Source organism: Hyperoodon ampullatus (genome assembly GCF_949752795.1).
Source record: "Hyperoodon ampullatus genome assembly, chromosome: 10".
Classification (NCBI taxonomy): domain Eukaryota; kingdom Metazoa; phylum Chordata; class Mammalia; order Artiodactyla; family Ziphiidae; genus Hyperoodon; species Hyperoodon ampullatus.
Window position 1 is genome coordinate 89,972,987 of NC_136923.1, and position 19,064 is coordinate 89,992,050.

The 19,064-nt window shown below is 40.8% G+C and overlaps 1 protein-coding gene across 1 annotated transcript in view; it reads left to right on the forward strand.

Moving 5' to 3' along the window:
- Nucleotides 1-19,064, forward strand: part of MBOAT1 (membrane bound glycerophospholipid O-acyltransferase 1) — a gene marked incomplete at both ends in the record, with an annotated part of 116,437 nt that overhangs the window by 77,424 nt on the left and 19,949 nt on the right. Inside the window, 4 exons of the mRNA XM_079713375.1 lie at nt 8,262-8,317; nt 10,360-10,414; nt 11,880-12,063; nt 14,194-14,386. Of these exons, the coding sequence (XP_079569501.1) occupies nt 8,262-8,317; nt 10,360-10,414; nt 11,880-12,063; nt 14,194-14,386 (488 nt within the window). The remainder of the gene's footprint in view (nt 1-8,261; nt 8,318-10,359; nt 10,415-11,879; nt 12,064-14,193; nt 14,387-19,064) is intronic.

Consider the following 19,064-nt stretch of genomic DNA (forward strand, 5'->3'; position numbering starts at 1 on the left):
ATGACGTCTTCAAAGAATATTTAATGACACTGGAAAATGCTTACAATATAATGGAAAATCAAAACCACAAAACAAATACATGTATTAAGATTCATTTTTATGAATGTGGACATGTGTAGAAAAAAGTGGAAGGAAATAATAAATGCTAAGACAGTGATTCTGTCTGGGGTTGGGGGGTGGTCTTTATTGGTGATTTTAATCATTGTTTTATTATTTTATATGATTATAATAATAAATTCTAAATGTTATTTAAATATATTTGAAAGCATACTATGCATGCATATCATGGTGAACTGCAGCCTACACCAGTGGAACAATAGTCGTTTGTGTTCCTGGTTATCCTGTTGGGCATTCTAGAAGTATCACTTGCTCACATCCCTTGGAGTAGTGGAGATCATTGCCCTATTGTTCCAGGCAAGATGTTTTCCTCTGTTGGTTTATGATATCCTGATCACCCTACCTAACCAGCCCAGTATGTGCAAATAACTGGGTTCTATAATATGAACAAAAGAAGAGATTTGCAAAGAGATGTCCAGATTAGCGTATTTCATGTTTCTCCTTCAGTCTGCTGCCAGCTTTTCAGTAATTAGCACCATCACTTGGAATTTAATTCTGAGGACATGAGTATAAGTTATACCAAGTATATCTGATGGATTCCTGTTAAAATGGAGAGCTGGTGATTTTGTCGTTGTTGAGTGCCAAAGTATAGAGATTAGATGGGTCTGAACAGATACCAGTGAACTCTGAAGTGAGTCCAGAGGAGTTTCCATTGCCTTCATCTGCAGCCCTAGGAAGCCTGGTGGAACCATGTACTTTCTTTGCTGTGACTCCAGGAGTCCCTTGTTTTCTTCCCCCAGGCTGGCATCGTTGATAGGAGTTTGGGAGCATTGTACTGAAGGTATAATATCATCACCCCCCTCTTCAGTAATCCAGGGAGCAGAGGGATACTGGAGGGGCAAAAGCAACAGCCTCCTGTCTGTCCCTCAGCTCTTGGGTCTGGGCCACGGGCTGCAGTTTGCATTGTATCTTGGTGCCCCTAGTTGTTGTGCAAGATCCAGCCCTGTCCTAGATTGCAGTTGATTGGCAGTTTGTTGTACTTGGATTCTCCCATCCTGTCAGACTTCTTGCTGGCCTGACTCCTTGCTTTCCTAGTATGTATGCATTGTTAAGTGGATTTGTATTATAAACAAAGAATTGATGAAAATATAAAGTATAACTTTTTGCGCCTAAAATTACCTGTTAGGGAAAATCCGTGAATGTCAGATTTGGCTTGATGCTGTCCAGCCAGCTGTGATTGGTTGGCTCTTTTGACACCTCTAACTGATGACTGCATCATCTCATTGTTCCATCCTAGCTTTACCAGGACAGAGAACTTAACCACTTAAGGTTCAAAGATTAAGGTGAAATAGGTAGGTAATACTGGAATACTGCTCAGAACAGAGTTTTGCTTAGTGTTTTAAAAACAGGTTATTTTTTGTTGGGAGTTGATATGGGAAATGGAAATGGATGAATGGGTACCACTACTGGTAAATTGCCTGAAATCTGTATCAGAAGGCATTGATTTTGTGTGTGTGTGTGTGTGTGTGTGTGTGTGTGTGTGTGTGTGTATGTGGTGGGGAGAGCAGAGTGGCATAGTTCTTTCTTTTTACTCTAAACATATCTCCATCTGCCTGTTTTCCCCATACTTTATTTCCCCCTATATTTCTTTATCCAAATTAGACTAATAATTTTAGGTTCAGGAAGAAAAAATTTTCTTCAGCCTTTTTTTTTTTTTTTTTAATCATGAAAAAAATTCACAGGACAAAAGAGAAGTGGCCCCATCTCAACCCTGCTAGATTCAAACCTTGGTTTCCGATTGGTCAGATGGTTCCCATAGATTCAAGGGCAGAGCCTCTGACTGGTGAGTGTGTAAAAATCCAAGGACAGGGGCTACTTCTCAGGGGGTGGATAATCTGAGTACAGCTAAGCTTCTAAGGCCTCATTGTCCTGAGGAAGTCCTTTGGCTGCATCAAGGAGCCTTTCTGTGTCCTTCATGTGCTTGTAGTATGTGCTTCTATCTCCTGGGTTTTGTATTTTTGCCGGAAAAAGCATGAATTCCGATCACAGACCAACAAACACGTCTTAGATTATATTATATTTTGATTGAAATGCAACATCGATGGTATTTGAGTGTTTTTAAAAATATATTTATTTATTTATTTATTTTGGCCGCGTTGGGTCTTTGTTGCTGTGTGCAGGCTTTCTCTAGTTGCGGCGAGCGGGGGCTACTCTTCGTTGTGGTGCGCGGGCTTCTCATTGTGGTGGCTTCTCTTGTTGCAGAGCACAGGCTTTAGGCACGTGGGCTTCAGTTGTTGTGGTACACGGGCTCAGTGGTTGTGGCTCATGGGCTCTAGAGTGCAGGCTCAGTAATTGTGGCGCACGGGCTTAGTTGCTCCGCGGCATGTGGGATCTTCCCGGATCAGGGCTTGAACCCGTGTCCCCTGCATTGGCAGGTGGATTCTTAACCACCGTGCCACCAGGGAAGTCCGGGTATTTGAGTTTTATCCTAAGTCGGTAACTCTATGGATTTGACTCTGAAATCTCAGTAAGCTGTGCAGTCTGAGTTTGGCATCTGATCTACCCATCGGTTTAAATAAATTATTCAGTGAAAAGCGTTCAGAATGGACTTCCTCTGTGCAGGAGCGTATGACGCTCTTCCTTACACCCACAGAAAAGTAAGAATGTAGGAGGAGTCTAACTCCATTTCCTTTTCTGCAAGTTGTCAGTATGTTGTGTTTTATAAGCCCATGGTCACATGTGTGAGTCGCTTCTTATTTAAGTTGCTAGAAACTTCTTCAGATGTTTAAAACAGAAACAATATATTATTAAAAGTATAGTCTAGATGATGGGTAACAAAATTTGATCCATAGCTTCTTATTTTTTCCCCCCAAAAGGGAGAGTTTTTTCCCTTAAAGAATGATAACAATGTGGTTCTTACATAGGCCCAAAGGTACAGATTGAACATGGACTAATTATTATTTATTTACATTGATCTAGATATTCAGTAGTGTGTCTTGCATTAGTCTGGGTTCTCTGAGAAGCAGACGCCAAGGTGGGAACAGATGTATGAGATTTGTTGGGTGAAATACCTGTGAGGGAAAACAGGGAGGCAACTGGATGAGGCTGGGAGAGCCATCAGATTAAAATGCACGTCTCACCCCTGAGATGGGAGAGGGAAGGAAAGAAGGGAGGTCTTGGACTGCAGTGCAGTTCTGAGCCTGTTTCAGCGAGTTCAAGGATGAGTCCTCGAGATGGAATTCCCTGACTGAGGAGCACCACGCCTGGTCTGGAGGGCGTGGCTACCCTGCTGTGCTCAGTCATTGGCTGGACGCAGCCTCAGGGAGGTGTGGGCTGAGCACCAGCAAGGTGGTGGAATCAGAGGCTGCAGCCAGTCAGTTACGCACCCCCAGCAGCCAATCTGAGAGGTGCTTTCTCATGCCCACCACTTCTGTGAATAGACTCTAAATGCTTTGCTGAACATGTGCCTAATTATGGAATACATTCAATCTAACCCCAGAAAGAGGAAGACAAATGTTACATTTCTCTAGAGGCTGAAGGTCAGGCTAATTCCATGACACATTTCCTTTATGGATATACCAATGTTTTAGACCCTTTTAAAATGAAGTTGTGAATTAAATCAAATGTAGGAACTTGGTTTGCAAATTGCATGGTCACCAGAATGTGTGTCTCAAAACACAAAAAATTTGTGCTGGGCTTTGTGTAAAGAAGGCTGGGAGTTTAAGTCCTATTACTGATTCCTCAGGCTTACAATCTTACAGGAAAAAAAAGCACAAAGAGGCTTTGAAAACAAAAACAGTCATATTTGGCAACTACATTGAATGGGATGCTTAGTGTAAGTCCCTTTCACGAAGAACAGCTCTCGGCATCTGTTATACATTCTGGGTCAGAGGTTGAATATCAAGAAGATGAGCTGTGAAGTTATATATTTGTAAGACGAAATTGCTCTTATAGAAAGTTTTGATGTAATCCTTATTTCTAGGACCCAAACCTCGGTGTTCTGGAAGCAGTTATTTTTTTCCACTATACAAGAGAGTGGTCAAAATTAGTGTCAGCTGTGAGCATGTCTTGCTGCCCTAGAATGACCACTTTGGGGGCTCCCTTGTCTGCTACCCCCCACTTCTTCCCAGTCCTGGAGCGCAAGTCACCCCTCCTTCCGCAGTCAGACAAATCACTTCTCCTTCTCTTTGCCTTACACAACATTAGGAATCTTGTTTCAAACGTTGGCCACTGGACTTTTACAAATAAGATATAAAGTTGGGTGTAGGTGTTAAGATTTCAAAGGGCATTTGTTGACACTTTCTTTAAAATAGTTTATCTTATTAGTTTATATTGACAGTTTAAAATATTACATGCTTATTATTTTAAAGAGATGGAAAATGGAAATGAGAATGAGAGGAATTAAAGAAAATGGACTCACAAAGAGATGGCCGAGTGCAGTGGACACATCAGCCTTGGCCTAAAGATGGTTTGCGTCTGATCCCATCCTGCCACACCTGGGCGTGGCCTGAGCTCACGGCACAGAGGCTGTGCGGCATCCTAGGTTCATCCCAGGGATGCTGTCATAGGACGTTGACCAAACCTCAGCTTTCTATGTAAATGAGTCATCAGTCCATACGGGTCAGAGATAGCAAATTCAATAAGAAGCTATGAGAATGGAGATCAGATACCAGGCTAAACTTAGAAGGTTTGAAGGAAAGTAGGGTAGTTGGGCAGTGGGATTTTATCTCGTCTCACTGGGCAAGGATAGAGCTATTAAAGATACTAAGCTAGGCTAGGTGATTGGAAAAACAGATGTCTTTTTTTAAATTAATTTTTTATTGGAGTATAGTTGATTTACAATGTTGTGTTCGTTTCTGCTGTACAGCAAAGGGAGTTGGTTATACATACACATATATCCACTCGTTTTTAGATTTTATTCCCATATAGGTCATTACAGAGTATTGAATAGAGTTCCCTGTGCTATTCAGTAGGTTCTTATTAGTTATGTGTTCTACATATAGTCGTGTGTATATATCAAACCCAACCTCTCAATTTATCCCTCCCTCCCTTTTCTCCCCTCGTAACCACAAGTTTGTTTTCTACATCTGTGACTCTATTCTGTTTTGTAAATAGGTTCCTTTGTACCATTTTTTAGATTCCACATATAAGCGATATGATATTTGTCTGTCTTTGTCTGACTTACTTCACTCAGTATGATAATCTCTAGGTCCAACCACGTTGCTGCAAACGGCATTTTTCATTCTTTTTTATGGCTGGGTAATATTCCATTGTGTGTGTGTGTGTGTGTGTGTGTTGTGTGTGTATATATATATGTACACACTACATCTTCTTTATCCATTCCTCCATTGATGGACATTTAGGTTGCTTCCATGTTCTGGTTATTGTAAATAGTGCTGCAATGAACATTGAGGTGGATGTATCATTTCGAATTATGGTTTTCTCTGGATATATCCCCAGGAGTGGGATTGCTGGATCATATGGTAATTCTATTTTTAGTTTTTTAAGGAACCTCCATACTGTTCTCCATAGTGGCTGTACCAATTTACATTCCCACCAACAGTGTAAGAGGGTTCCCTTTTCTCCATACCCTTGCCAGCATTTATTGTTTGTAGAGTTTTTTGATGATGGCCAGTCTAACCGGTAGGAGGTGATACCTCATTGTAGTTTTGATTTGCATTTCTCTAATAATTAGTGATGTTGAGCATCTTTTCATGTGCCTCTTGGCCATCTGTATGTCTTCTTTGGAGAAATGTGTATTTAGATCTTCTGCCCATTTTTTGATTGGGTTGTTTTTTTGATATTGAACTGCATGTGCTATTTGTATATTTGGGAGATTAATCCCTTGTCAGCTGCTTCACTTGCAAATATTTTCTCCCATTCTGTGGGTTTTCTGTTTGTTTTATTAATGGTTTCCTTCACAGTGTAAAAGCTTTTAAGTTTAATTAGGTCCCATTTGTTTATTTTTATTTTCATTACTCTCAGAGGTGGATCAAAAAAGATCTTGCTGCAATTTACGTCAGAGAGTGTCCTGCCTATGTTTCCAAGAGTTTTATAGTGTCTGGCCTTACATTTAGATCTTTAATCCATTTTGAGTTTATTTTTGTGTATGGTGTTAAAGAATGTTCTCGTTCCATTCTTTTACGTGTAGCTGTTCAGTTTTCAGGTGTCATTTTAATTGCAGCTTTATTGAGATATAATTCACATACAATGCAATTCACCCACTTAAAGTATACAATTCAGCAGGTTTTAACACATATGCAGAGTGAATTTACAGAGTGTAACCATTTTACCACAGTTAATTTTACAACATTTTCATCACCCACCCAACCCAAAGAAACCTGTATGCATTAGCTATCGCTCCTCATTTCCTCCCAATTCCCCGAGACTTAGGCAACCAGCAATCCATTTCTCTGTGGATTTGCCCAGTCTAGATATTTCATATAAATGGAATCATACAATATGTGGCCATTTATGTCTGGCTTTTTTCTCTTAGCATAGTGTTTTCAAGGTCTATCCATGTTGTAGCATGTATCAGTACTTTATTGTTTTTATTGCTGAATAATATTCTATTAGAGGGACATATCACCTTTTATTTATCCATTCATCAGCTGATGGACATTTGGGTTATTTCTTTTGGGGCTGTTATGAATAATGTTGCTCTGAACATGTATGTACAAGTTTTTGTGTAGACATGTTTTTATTTCTCATGGGTATATACCTAGGAGTGGAATTGCTTGGTCATGTGGTAATTCTATGTTTAACGTTTTGAGGAACTGCCAGACTGTTTCTCAGGTAGCTGCACCATTTAATATTCCCACCAGTAATGTGTGAGGGTTCCAATTCTCCACCTTGTGGCCAAAACAATCTGTCTTTTTGATTCTGGTCATCCTAGTGCTTGTGAAGTCTATCTCATTGTGGTTCTGATTTGCATTTCTCTGATGGTTGATTACTACTGAGCATCTTTTCATGTGCTTATTCACCATTTGTATATCTTTTTTTAATACAAATGTCCATTCAGATCCTTTGGCCATTTTTAAATTGTTACTTTTGTCTTTTTATTATTGAGTTGGAAGTGTTCTTTAGTCTAGTACGAGTTCCTCAGCTGATTTGCACATATTTTCATGCATTCTGTGAATTTCACTTTCTTGATTGTGTGTGTCCTTTGAAGCACAAAATTTTAAGCTTTAATGATATCCATTTAATCTATCTTTTCCTTTTGTTACTTGTGATTTTGGTGTTACATCTAAGAAGTCATCGCCAAATCTAAGGTCATGAAGATCTATGCCTATGTTTTCTTCTAAGAGTTTTATAGTTTAGCTCTTACATTTAGGTCTTTGAACCATTTTTAGTTACTTTTTGTATGCTTTTTATGTGGATATCTAGTTGTCCCATCACTATTTGTTGAAAAGACTATTGCTTCCATTGAATTATCTTTTTGTGTGTGATTTTTTTAACATCTTTATTGCAGTATAATTGCTTTACAATGTTGTGTCAGTTTCTGCTGTATAACAGTGAATCAGCTATATGTATACATATATATGGGGATATAGGTATACACTGAATTATCTTGACATGCTTGTTGACATGGTGTCACTTCTTAGGCTTGTATTTGATGGCTTTTTTCACAATAAGATTGGTGCTCTTTTTGGTCACTAAATGGTTTATTTACAGGCAGCTATATTTTACAAATGTATCTTTTACTATGTGTGCATGAAAGAATTGCTTTTAAATAGAACAAAGCATTTTAAAGCATATTAGCATGAAGAAGCCAAAATATATATCCATCCAGGTGGAACCAGGGCTCTGGATTAGGTTATCTCCAAAACCAGTGCTGCTTACACTTAAATGTGCATTTGAATTCCATGGAGATCTTGTGAATATGCAGGTTCTTATTTTCTGGGTTGGGAATGGAGTGTGAGAGTCTATGTTTCTCATAAGCTCCAGGCGATGCTGGCAGTGTTGGTCCTAGAACTTAGCTTTGAGTAAGAACACAAGAGGGAGTTTCTACGGTGATCTTCTTGTTCACTGTTGCCTATCTACTTATTTAAAGTGATTTGGAAGGGGAAAAAAATTGTTTGAATTCTGTGTTTTTGTATTTTATTTCATAATCTTCAAGAAACACTACCATGCCCAGAAATGGAATAAATGTTTTCTCCAGTGGCAGTCCTGCCAATCTTGATTGTTTTCTATCTTCCTTTTAGGCCTTTGATGATTGTCACTCAGAAGATCACAACCTTGGCATTCCAAGTTCATGACGGTGAGAAAAACAGCCCTCCTTTTGGTTCTAAGAGTGAGCCTGACCTTCAGAGCTCTTCTTTTCTACTGTATACACAGTCCAAAGGTTAGACAAGGGCTGGCAGATCTTGCAAAAAAATTTGCAGCCCACTTTAATCATAGCTTTTTACTTTCCCAGCTATTATTTACCATTTCCCTGCTGAATCCGTAGTCTTGGCTAAAATGTTTGTACTGAGAATGGTGGGTTTTCTGTTTAGTTTTACAGTGTTTTAAATTTAAGTTAATGTATGGTGCTCTCTGCCCTCCATTTCCAAATCCATTCAGAAGAAATGGAATCCTTTTTCTTTGGTTTAATCTCTGAGAAGCTCATGAGGTAATAAAATGTTAAACAGCATTGGCTAGTTAACCATTTTTGGGGGTGCGGGGGCTTGTAAAATTATCTAATGAGATTAGCCCAACCCTATAAAAAGCTGGGAAGAAAAAGAATCTTTTCTTTATATAAAACTGAACATTTTCTTTGCTCAGGCCCTTCCTGGTAATGGCCAGAAAGTGTGATTATTTCCACTGTTAATACTGGGTTCCAGGAAAGGAGGATGGCCCTTCCATCCATGTGGAAGGTTTCAATATGGGCTTAAGAGATGCCAGGTGCAATTAGTAAAGGTATCCTCTGCGGATTTGTACGGCTCTGGCAAATGCTTTCCGACTGTTGAAACTTCTTTACGTGTTGACGGGTTGGGAAGATTTAGTCTCTGCTAGTGAGTCTTCCTGTTTTTCCTTACAGCTGGGGAGCTGATTTAATTTCATTTTGACCCTGTTTATTCCTAGTTCATACTTGGCGATTTAGTCATTCTGTAGAGAACTGAGTAATTTTATTCTGAGGTTGGAGTCTTTCTAGGGTGAGCAAATGTCCTGGTTTGCCCAGAACCCAGAGGTTTCCCAGGATATGAGATTTTTAGTGCCCACATTGGCAAAGTCCTGGGCAAAATGGGGTGAGTTGGTCAATATTTTTGTACCTGAAAACCATTTGGTAGTCGTTATAGACTCACATTAGCACTGTAAGTCAATAGCTAAAATCAATTTAATTCCTGGGATTGCCAGAGCTATACTATTTGATGAGATCTTAGAAAAAAGTGTGATTTTTTTTTATTAACACTGCTTCTTGGTTTTGATTTGCTTTTAATACACAGGCTTTTTGCCTAAATTTACTTTTCAAAGCATTCTCAGTTTACCCTGTTTTTTGGAACATCCCTTACATGCAGCAAAATGTTTATTTGCCTTTTCCTTTTTTTTTTTTCCTTGTGTGTGGGAGGGACAAGTAAGTTCCAGAAACAGTCTGTCTTCTCTTAGGCATGTTTTTGAGTTGCCTTGACGGTCGGTAACCCTAATCAGTCTTAGCTGAATATACAGTTTTAAAGTCAACTTCTTCTGCTCTTAAGATGACAGTTCGGTTTCCTTGACTATTAGTTAACATACAGATTTTATAGGAAGCACAAATGTGATTTGGTTGGGAGTTTTTCTGGCATGGATGAGTTTTAAAAGAAGAAAAACCTCTTGATAATTCTTTTGTGTTTTCCATGCATTCAGGGTTACGTTTCCTGTTTCTTTGGAAGAGGAAAGTCCCCTATTCCTTTCCCCATCCATTCCATTGCATTCCCAGCTTATATCAGGTATCTGCACCCAGCATAATCAGGAAGAAAGTTAGGCAGGTGCAGGCTGCAAAGGCAGGCTTATGTCTCTCATGGAGCAATGAAAACGTATACAGTGTGGTAAGGAGTGTATGAGGTGTGAAGGGTTCTCTGGGATCCATGTTCATACTGTGTGAATTAAATCGGGGTAACCCCTGAATTCTCCCCTCTTCATAAGAACCTATAGAGACTTTCTTCCTCACACGTGTCCTTATAGGCAGTCCTTTGATCCATTGAAAAAAACGGAGAACGGGGACTGTTTATGATTGATGAAACAAAAACGAATCACTTCTTTCAAATGAGTTTTTATAAGCCTCTTTAAGGATTTAGTTATCTACTTCACTTAAAACATCTTATTTCTCAATATTTCTTTTCATAGGATTAGGTCGGAAGGCTGAAGATCTTTCCACTGAGCAACATCGGCTTGCTGTAAAGTAAGTTTGACAATATATTCTTGAGCCCTTTGGGTATCAGTATCCAGAGATCTTCCTTAATGTTGTTTATTGAATGAATCTGCTATTGATGGACACTTGGGTTGTCTACCAGTCTTTGGCTCTTATAAATGGTAAGCCATGATAACCTTGTCCATAGGTCATTTTAAATGGGTTTGGGTATAGCTGTGGGATAGATTCCCAGAACTGAGAGCGCTAGATCAAAGGGTAAATGGCTCTGTATTTTGTTAGTTTTACAGGATTCTCCTTCAGTGGGGTTGTTCTCTTTATTCCAAAATTATTTTTATTGGGCATGTGTCTGAGGGTTGTCAAGAAACAGTTAATTATCAGTGCCTATCAGTATGATTATTTTGGCATGAAAAAAGATAGGAAGTGGGGTTGGAGAGATAAATATGGGCTGGCGAATAGGATGAAGGAGGAAGCTGAAGGCTGAAGGTGGACTTCGGCCAGTGTTGATGTGTAGTAGAAAGGGGATGGGTATCGGAGACGAAGGGAGGCCGTCTAAAGTAGGAGAATAACACTGGCAGAGGAGCAGAAATGGCTTATGGGGTAGCACATGGGGGAGAGTGGTGCAGCCATGGTGAAGGGTTCCTACCAGAAAGTAGCGGGAAATAACTGGGATATGTAAGAGAGGGTCCAGCTTCATTCCTTCATTAAGAAGTTGGGACTTGGAAGCAACGTAGAAAGTATCATTGGAAGAGTCTAATGAACCAAGTTCTTTGCTAAGCATCATGGGGGTGTAAATGCTATAGGGCATAATTCCAGTGACTGGTTAGCAATGGCATTTGAGGAAGCCTTTCCCCACAATTCTGTCCTACTTGAAGACCATGCCCTTTAAAAGGCCCTTAAAACACTAGACAGAACTGGTCTCTAGAAAATTTTTTCCTGCCACTACCCTGGTCTGTTGTCCAGGACCTTGTGCCTGGATGCCAAAGCAGACAAGAGGCTGTTACAGCGGTAGTTTGTGTGGCCTCAAGTGGAAACCGGTTCTACCCATCATTTGTTTTGTATTTATTTTGGCAGTTGGGAGGGAGTTTTCCCATTTCAAAGCATCTCAACCAACTCACGTTAGGTCGGGTACCCACCCTGCCTTATGTTTAGTACCTTCATTTTCTCTGGTAGACAGACAGCCAAGGTTGTTGAGAAAGAACATTTCCCAGCCTCAGGGTTGCCTTTGGCCCACTCCTGGCCCTCCGCGTTTATAGCTGTGGGTGGCCAGCAGAGGGCGCCACGGAGTGCTGTGCCTTCTCTGCGCCGCCCACCTCAATAACTTCCTTTCAACTAGGTTTCTCCTTAGACGGATTTTTAAAGAACCAGAACAAGGAAAGATCATGCTGCGTTTAACAACCCACAGAGACAACACCTGTGTTTACGATCGACATATTTGCAAATATGAACAAAAAATCAAAGACTGAAGACTCTTCAACTTTTTACTTTATTTTCGCAGAGCAAAACCCTCCTTTTTGGAATACGTAAGCTACCTTCTCAACTTCATGAGTGTCATAGCGGGCCCTTGTAACAATTTCAAGGAGTATATAGCCTTCATTGAGGGGAGACGTACACACATGAAGTTGCTGGAAGTGAACTGGAAGGAAAAAGGCTTCCACAGCCTGCCAGAACCTTCTCCCACTGTAAGTTTTTAGTGCCAGGTATTTACCCAGAGGTCCAGAAAATAGAGCTTTGCTGCCAGGGCTGACTGTCACTTTTAATTGTTCTAATTAAAAAGCCAAACAGTTTACCAGAAATCTTGGCTGGTAACTTTTCCCCCTGTTTGTTTAAGATATCAGTATTGGTATTTATTTGCAGTAGTTCTCTGTGTTGGAGCAACAGATGTTTATTTCACAGAGAAGCTCATTGGCTGGGAATATTGAAGCAATTAACCCATTTGCCAACCAGCCAATATTAATGCCTACAATGTGCCTATGACTGTGCTTGTTAACACATTCAAATTTATGAGTGTTTTCTCTTTATGAATAGAAATTCATAGACAGCCAAAAGATACTATGTCATAAATGGTGGAGGAGGAAAGAGTGGGACCAGAATAAATGTGCTTTTTATTGCAGATTCTGCTTTTTTTTTTTTTTTTTTTTTGTTGAGGTACGTTGGCTTCTCACTGCTGTGGCCTCTCCCGTTGCGGAGCAAAGGGTCCGGACGTGCAGGCTTAGCGGCCATGGCTCATGGGCCCAGCCGCTCTGCGCCATGTGGGATCCTCCCGGACCGGGGCACGAACCCGTGTCCCCTGCATCGGCAGGCGGACTCTCAACCACTGCGCCACCAGGGAAGCCCTGCAGATCCTGCTTTTATGGCAAGGGAAACCAGTTTTACACTGGCATGCCTGTAGTTTGGTCATATTGACTTTGAGAGAGTTTAGGTGGTTTTTTAATACAATATTTAAATTTTAAGCTGAAGTGTATTAACCTCAAATTAGTCAACATGCGCTTAATTCATTGAACTTTACAAATATGCTGAATTTATCCAGATCAAATATCCTATATTTAAGGGAAATTTGTAATTAATTGAAGGGATGGGGAACATTGGAAAGGGAGAAATTCAGGATAATTTAAATATTTTTAAAGTGCTACCATCAGGCAACATTAAGTATTTGAAAATTTAAGTGATTGATTAATAAAGCATGCATTTTTGGAGAGTTTTGACACACTTGGGTCCTCTGCACTTCATGATTACTTAAATGTCTCAGCCCCAGCGGCTTTATCGACATCATCTAGGAGTGAGGTCACCGTGGCTGGGAGACATCAAAGTAACCACAGGTGTTTCTGGGGAGTATCTGTCACAGGAGTGCTGCATTTCACATACTTGTATTTGGAAAATAACATTATTAGAGAGTCTTCACATCACTCTCCAAGGATACTCTCGCATTTTTTTGTGCACAGAGAACATGAAGCAGTAAGGTTGCATTTTGGCTAAGGACACATGGATGGGAGGGGCTGGCGCACACAAGCTGCTGGCCCCTCAGTGGTGTCATCATAGTTAAGCATGGTACGCACTTAACGGGGAGCCCAGCACTGCTTTCAGTCCCTTGTAAAATTCACGTGCTGAAACCCCAAGCCACCCTCTGGGGGAGGTGCTACTGCTATCCCTATGTTACAAGTAAAAGAAGTCTGTTTTTATAAAGTTGGGAACTATAAATCTGTTGGTGTTTGGAATGTCAGGGGAACCGGGCAAAACGATTCCATCCAGAGGAATTTAAAACCTCTGTATAGCTTAACCCCAGAGCAGACTACATGTAAACCATCCAGAAAGGTTTTCTAAAGCTTTCTACTACCTGCCCACGTCCTGGCTCAGACATGTAATCATGTGCACATAATCCTTCCCAACTAAGCCTCTGTGCTCCTTGCTGGCGATTCAAACCCATTTCCTTGGCTCTGCTGGCGGCAGGACCGCAAGGCCAATGGTTCTTTCTTTCTGATGGAAGATTGCCACCCTGTCATGTTACTGATTTCTCTTATGTTTTGGGTAATAAAACCACCTGCCCTTTGTTGGTACAATGTGCTGGTAAAAGTTTTCTTTTGTTTTAGATCCATCCACCTCAGGTGTCAGGGGTGTATTCTGCATCTAAATATAGCACATAATGCCCATCATTCAATACACGCCCTGAGGAAGAATGCCTTTTGCCACTCCTTCTAGAGAATATTGCCAAAGCAGCTTTGAAATGGCTTTATTCTCAATGTGCCTTTGCTGAAATTGTTTTCCTCATACCAGTGTCTTCTGAATAGTTACCTCATTTTCCCCCCCATTTTCAGAGAGCCGTGATACACAAATTGTGCATGACCTTGGTGTCTCTCCTTTTGTTTTTGACGCTTACGAAGACCTTCCCTGTCACCTGCCTGGTTGACGACTGGTTTGTTCATAAAGCAAACTTTCTGACCCGACTCTGCTACTTATATGTTGTCATGCAAGCCTCGAAGCCCAAGTATTACTTTGCCTGGACGTTAGGTGAGTTTGTTGGAGGGTGCTAAATGAAAGAGGGAAAAATGATACTCCTTGGATGGCTTGGCCAGAGCAGCATTTGGATCAGCTAATCTAAAAAAAGTCCATTGCGTGATGGAGGGCAATTGAGCCAGGGTCACTTTCTACCTTCCAGAGTAAACCTCTTCTTTCCCGCCGCCCAGAAACTCAATTATCTGTGATAAGGAGGAAAGAAAGCCTGGCTGTTGTTATTAACAGACGTCAAAACCTGGAAGCTGCTTCTTCTACCAATCAAACTTGGAAAGTTAGGGGAATATTCCAGAATGATCTGGCTTTCTGGTAATTTTTCTGGCTTGTCTGTAATACAGGATATACACTGACTTAATTTTATCAACACATGTGCTCATTTAGGTTACACTTCTTTAAGAAATTGTTGGTTAAGCTTTATGCCTTAGAAAGAAACTGATTTCAAGTGACTTTTTTTTTTTTTAAAGGTGGAAAGTTCGACTTAATTTGGTATTATCACACTTTTTTTTTCCTGTGAGATAACTTTAGTCAATATTAAGCTTTCATCTCTTTCCTTTTAAATAATTTTAGACCGGAAAAGTTGAAACCTTTGCTAAAGTGAGCAATAAAGCTTCTGTTTACTTACCAAGAATGGTAAAGTATTTTGATAAGGCATGGTAACCTTATCTATTTCACATTTGGAACCCTTTCGGAAGTTTAACACCTTAGCTGCCAGTGACCTGGGGCTTGATGTCAGGGAACAGTGACTTGGTTTATGAAGCCAAATAGATTATTAAACTCACTTCCTAGTGCTTAGTCTATATTTCCTAAGGGCACAGCACTTAACTGAGTTCTCTTCTCTCATTTCATGCTCCAAGTTTATAGCCCCCAAATCAAGTTCATAGCTACTGTTTTTTTTTATTTATTATTTTTATTAAGGTAAAATATACATAATGTAAAAGTTGCCATTTTAACCATCTTTAGTGTACGATTTAATGGCATTAAGTTCATTCACAGTGTTGTGCAACCATTGTCACCATCATCCATCTCCAGAACTTTTCCTGAAACAGAAACTCTGTCCATTAAACAAAGCAATAACCCCCCATTCCTCTTTCTTCCCTGCTCCTGGTCCAAATTATTTTTTTTAATTAATTTATTTATTTATTTATTTTTGCTGTGTTGGGTCTTCGTTTCTGTGCGAGGGCTTTCTCTAGTTGCAGCGAGTGGGGGCCACTCTTCATCGCGGTGCGCGGGCTTCTCACTATCGCAGCCTCTCTTGTTGCAGAGCACAAGCTCCAGACGCACAGGCTCAGTAGTTGTGGCTCACAGGCCCAGTTGCTCCGCAGCATGTCGGATCTTCCCAGACCAGGGCTTGAACCCGTGTGCCCTGCATTGGCAGGCAGATTCTCAACCACTGCGCCACCAGGGAAGCCCCCAAATTATTTTTAAAGGTCACAATGTTCAGAGACAAGTTCAGTCTAGTGCAGTATTTATGTTACGCTTGACCAGAGAGAGACTTCAGAGCTTTTCCAAAATTTGCCGCGGGGGAAATTTTGTTTCTGGTCCCATTCAGTTTAATTCAAGGAGTTTTTTTGTGGAGTACCAGTCTGTGTGCTATGAGGAACTCAAAGGTGAGTAAGCTATCTCAGCCCTCAAGACCGTTACAGTCTGTGAGGACACAGACGCGTACACCAACCAGGCAATACACGTCAAGAGCTGCCCCAGTAGTAGAATTACAGAGGGGATGATGTATACGGACTGGTCCTTGGGGAGGGCTTCCAGAGTCTCCTTGTGTCTGATTCCTTTTTCTGCAGATGCTTTATTATTGAAAAATAATTTGCTTCGTAGGTAGGCATTAGGCCTACTATGGCTGGAATACTGGGCATGTTTTTCTATGTGAAGTAGAGTTTTCGCTTTGCTCCAACCTTCAGAGTGTGTGTGTGTGTGTGTGTGTGTGTGTGTGTGTGTGTGTGTGTGTGTGTGTGTGTGTGTGTGTGTGTGTGTGTGTGTGTGTGTGTGTGTGTGTGTGTGTGTGTGTGTGTGTGTGTGTGTAATAGAATCTCACTCCTTTCCTAACTTCTACTTCTTCACTTTTCCTCCTTTTCTTTTCTCCTCTCCCCTCCCCCTTCCCGCTCCCATATTCTGTATCCCAGGGCTTATGGGCTGGCTTCTGGACTAAAGCAGCTCCTGATTTAAGGAGGAAGGAAAGGCCATGCCGTAGTCTCGTAGGGAAAGTCTAACACGAGGTGGGTTGTGCTGGCAGGGACCTGGGTGGGGAGGGGCTTACAGGGCACAGGGGTGTCTGCTGTCAGTCTGCTCGTTGCGGGGTGACCCCAGATATTTGGAATAGAGGAGTGACCCTTTCCATGGACAGCTTTCTCTGTGGACTTACCTCTTTGTCTATTCTCTCCCACTGCCCTTTCTTTATTGTTTCTTGTGGCTTCAGTAGAAACACTTCATTACTTTGTATGGCCTCAATTGGAAGTTTGTTGTAGTTTAGATTGCATGGGCTGGTCTGAAATTAAGCTTTGTATTATTTATGAGTAAAGAAGCAACGAACAGTGTAACAGGGAATGTTTAAACTGCTTAACTGAACAACTGTTTTATCCAGCTCCTTCAGACACCATTTACATATAACTGATGTACTAATAATACATGATTATAAATTTAATCCTTAAAGCTGGCCTCTCGATGAATCTCAGCTGAGTTGCACTGTGTAAGCCTCATTCTAGTTACTGTTTCTGTTGAAAGAGTACAGCTATTTTCTTTGGACTTAGCATACGAGGCTGGTTGGTTGTTTTTCTTCTACTAATTAGTACTAATTAGTGAGACTCAATTTTAGCCCAGGCTGTGTTCTAAAGATCACAGATTCCAAAATATGGGTGTCCAAATGAATTTATCTTCAGTCATATGTTAGAGCTGTGTACAATGCAAGCGAAGCCAGTTTTAGACTGGTGAAATTAGAACCTTAACTGCTCTAAAGCAAAAACCAGTCTTGGATACAGGGTAGCAGAATGTGCTCAGGGGAGCAGGGAATTCTGACCTCCTCTAAATGCAGCAGTTCGGAGAGTCACCACTTCTGGTTCTTACATTTATCTTTCAGTTGACTCCTAGCCACTCAGGGTGTGGAACCAGAGTTCTAGTGTTCAGATTCTGACACTGTTTAACATTAAGACCACTCAGGTGGTAACATTACTAAGCTTAAGTCTTCTTACTAGCAAGATGGGGGTGGTGATACTAATGATAATAATGGTGGCAGCTAACTATTCTTGAGTGCTGACTTGGGCCAGGCCTTGTGTTACGCACTCTACATATATTCAATTTGGTTTAATCCTTTCAACATCCCTTTAAAATGGGTACTGTTATTACATCCATTTTCTGCTCAGGGGAAGAGGTTTCTAGAAGTTAGACAACTCTCCCAAGGCTGTGAATTGACCCTGTTTCCAAGTAGAGAAGGGAACCCAGGAGAGCTGTCATTCCCACCCTGAACCACCATCTTGCTCACAGTGGTGTGATTAAATGAGAAATGTCTGTGGAATGCTTTACAGAATCCTGGGAAAATAGTAAGGACCAAAAAAAAACAAAGTCATTCTTCTTCTTTTTTTTTTTTTAGATCTGAGGCTGGAGATGGGAGAGGGAATTCCCGGGTTGCTGTGCTGGTCCCAGCATGGTCAGCCCAGCCCTGTTTTTAGTTGTCAACACAACCCTCAAGGGCTTGTCCTCTGCTGGTTTAGTTTGTTTCTGTCATTCACAGTTTGTGCCCACACATGTTAAAACTCTTGGTTTCTTAACTGGTACACTCTGCCTTTGTTCTTTTTCTTTTCCACTGAGTTTCCCTCCGGTCGGCTTGGGAGAAAGACATATTAGGACTCGGTACTTTTCCTCCTTTCTTCTAAAAGAAACTAGATCATTTTACAGTGAAGCTAAGCATAGATAAGTGATATTAAATCATCAACGATGCCAAAAAGAAAGGAGGCATACTTAGAGTGGGTGATTTTTCTTCAGAAGTCCAGCTTGGGTTGGACCTGAACTCCCGTAGAAATGGAATGAACAGAACTAGCGAAGGAAAGGTTTCTCTGAGCTCTCCCCCGGATCTCAGACTTTAAAATTTCATTAGTTTATTTTTCTTAGGAAAATATTCTAACAGACTGAACTTGAAAGAAGATAAGTGAAGAGAAAAAATAAGCCTCTTGGCTATTATCATACAACTGTGTTGATTTCATCAGATCTCTTTTTGAGTGTAAAAAATTTCATTAAGGAATTGAGTAGAACTGAAATACAGCAGGGGGACATTTTCATAGAGTTCAGTGAAGTGACATAACGATGGACACAGGAGCCTTTGGACTGACTTTGTGGGTAGGGTGGCTTTGGTCATTGTGTCCACATGTGGCCTCTATGGCAGCTGGTCCCAAATTCACATCTCTAGAACCGTTCCTTTTCTTAGGTTCTAAATTTTTCTAACTGTATCTTGGCTGCCCCAACTGATATCCTACTGGCATGTCATGCTTAACATGTCCAGAACGAGCTCCAATTTCTATTTCAGAGCTGGTTCTCCTCCTGATATAATGATATCAGCCTGTGTCCCGCCATCTTTAATGACAGCTCTTGGACGGAGTCCCCTATATCTTCTGGTCTCTGAGCTTATATGTATTTTCACCTTTTTCCCTTTCTCACCTTATGTCCAGTTGGTCACTAAATC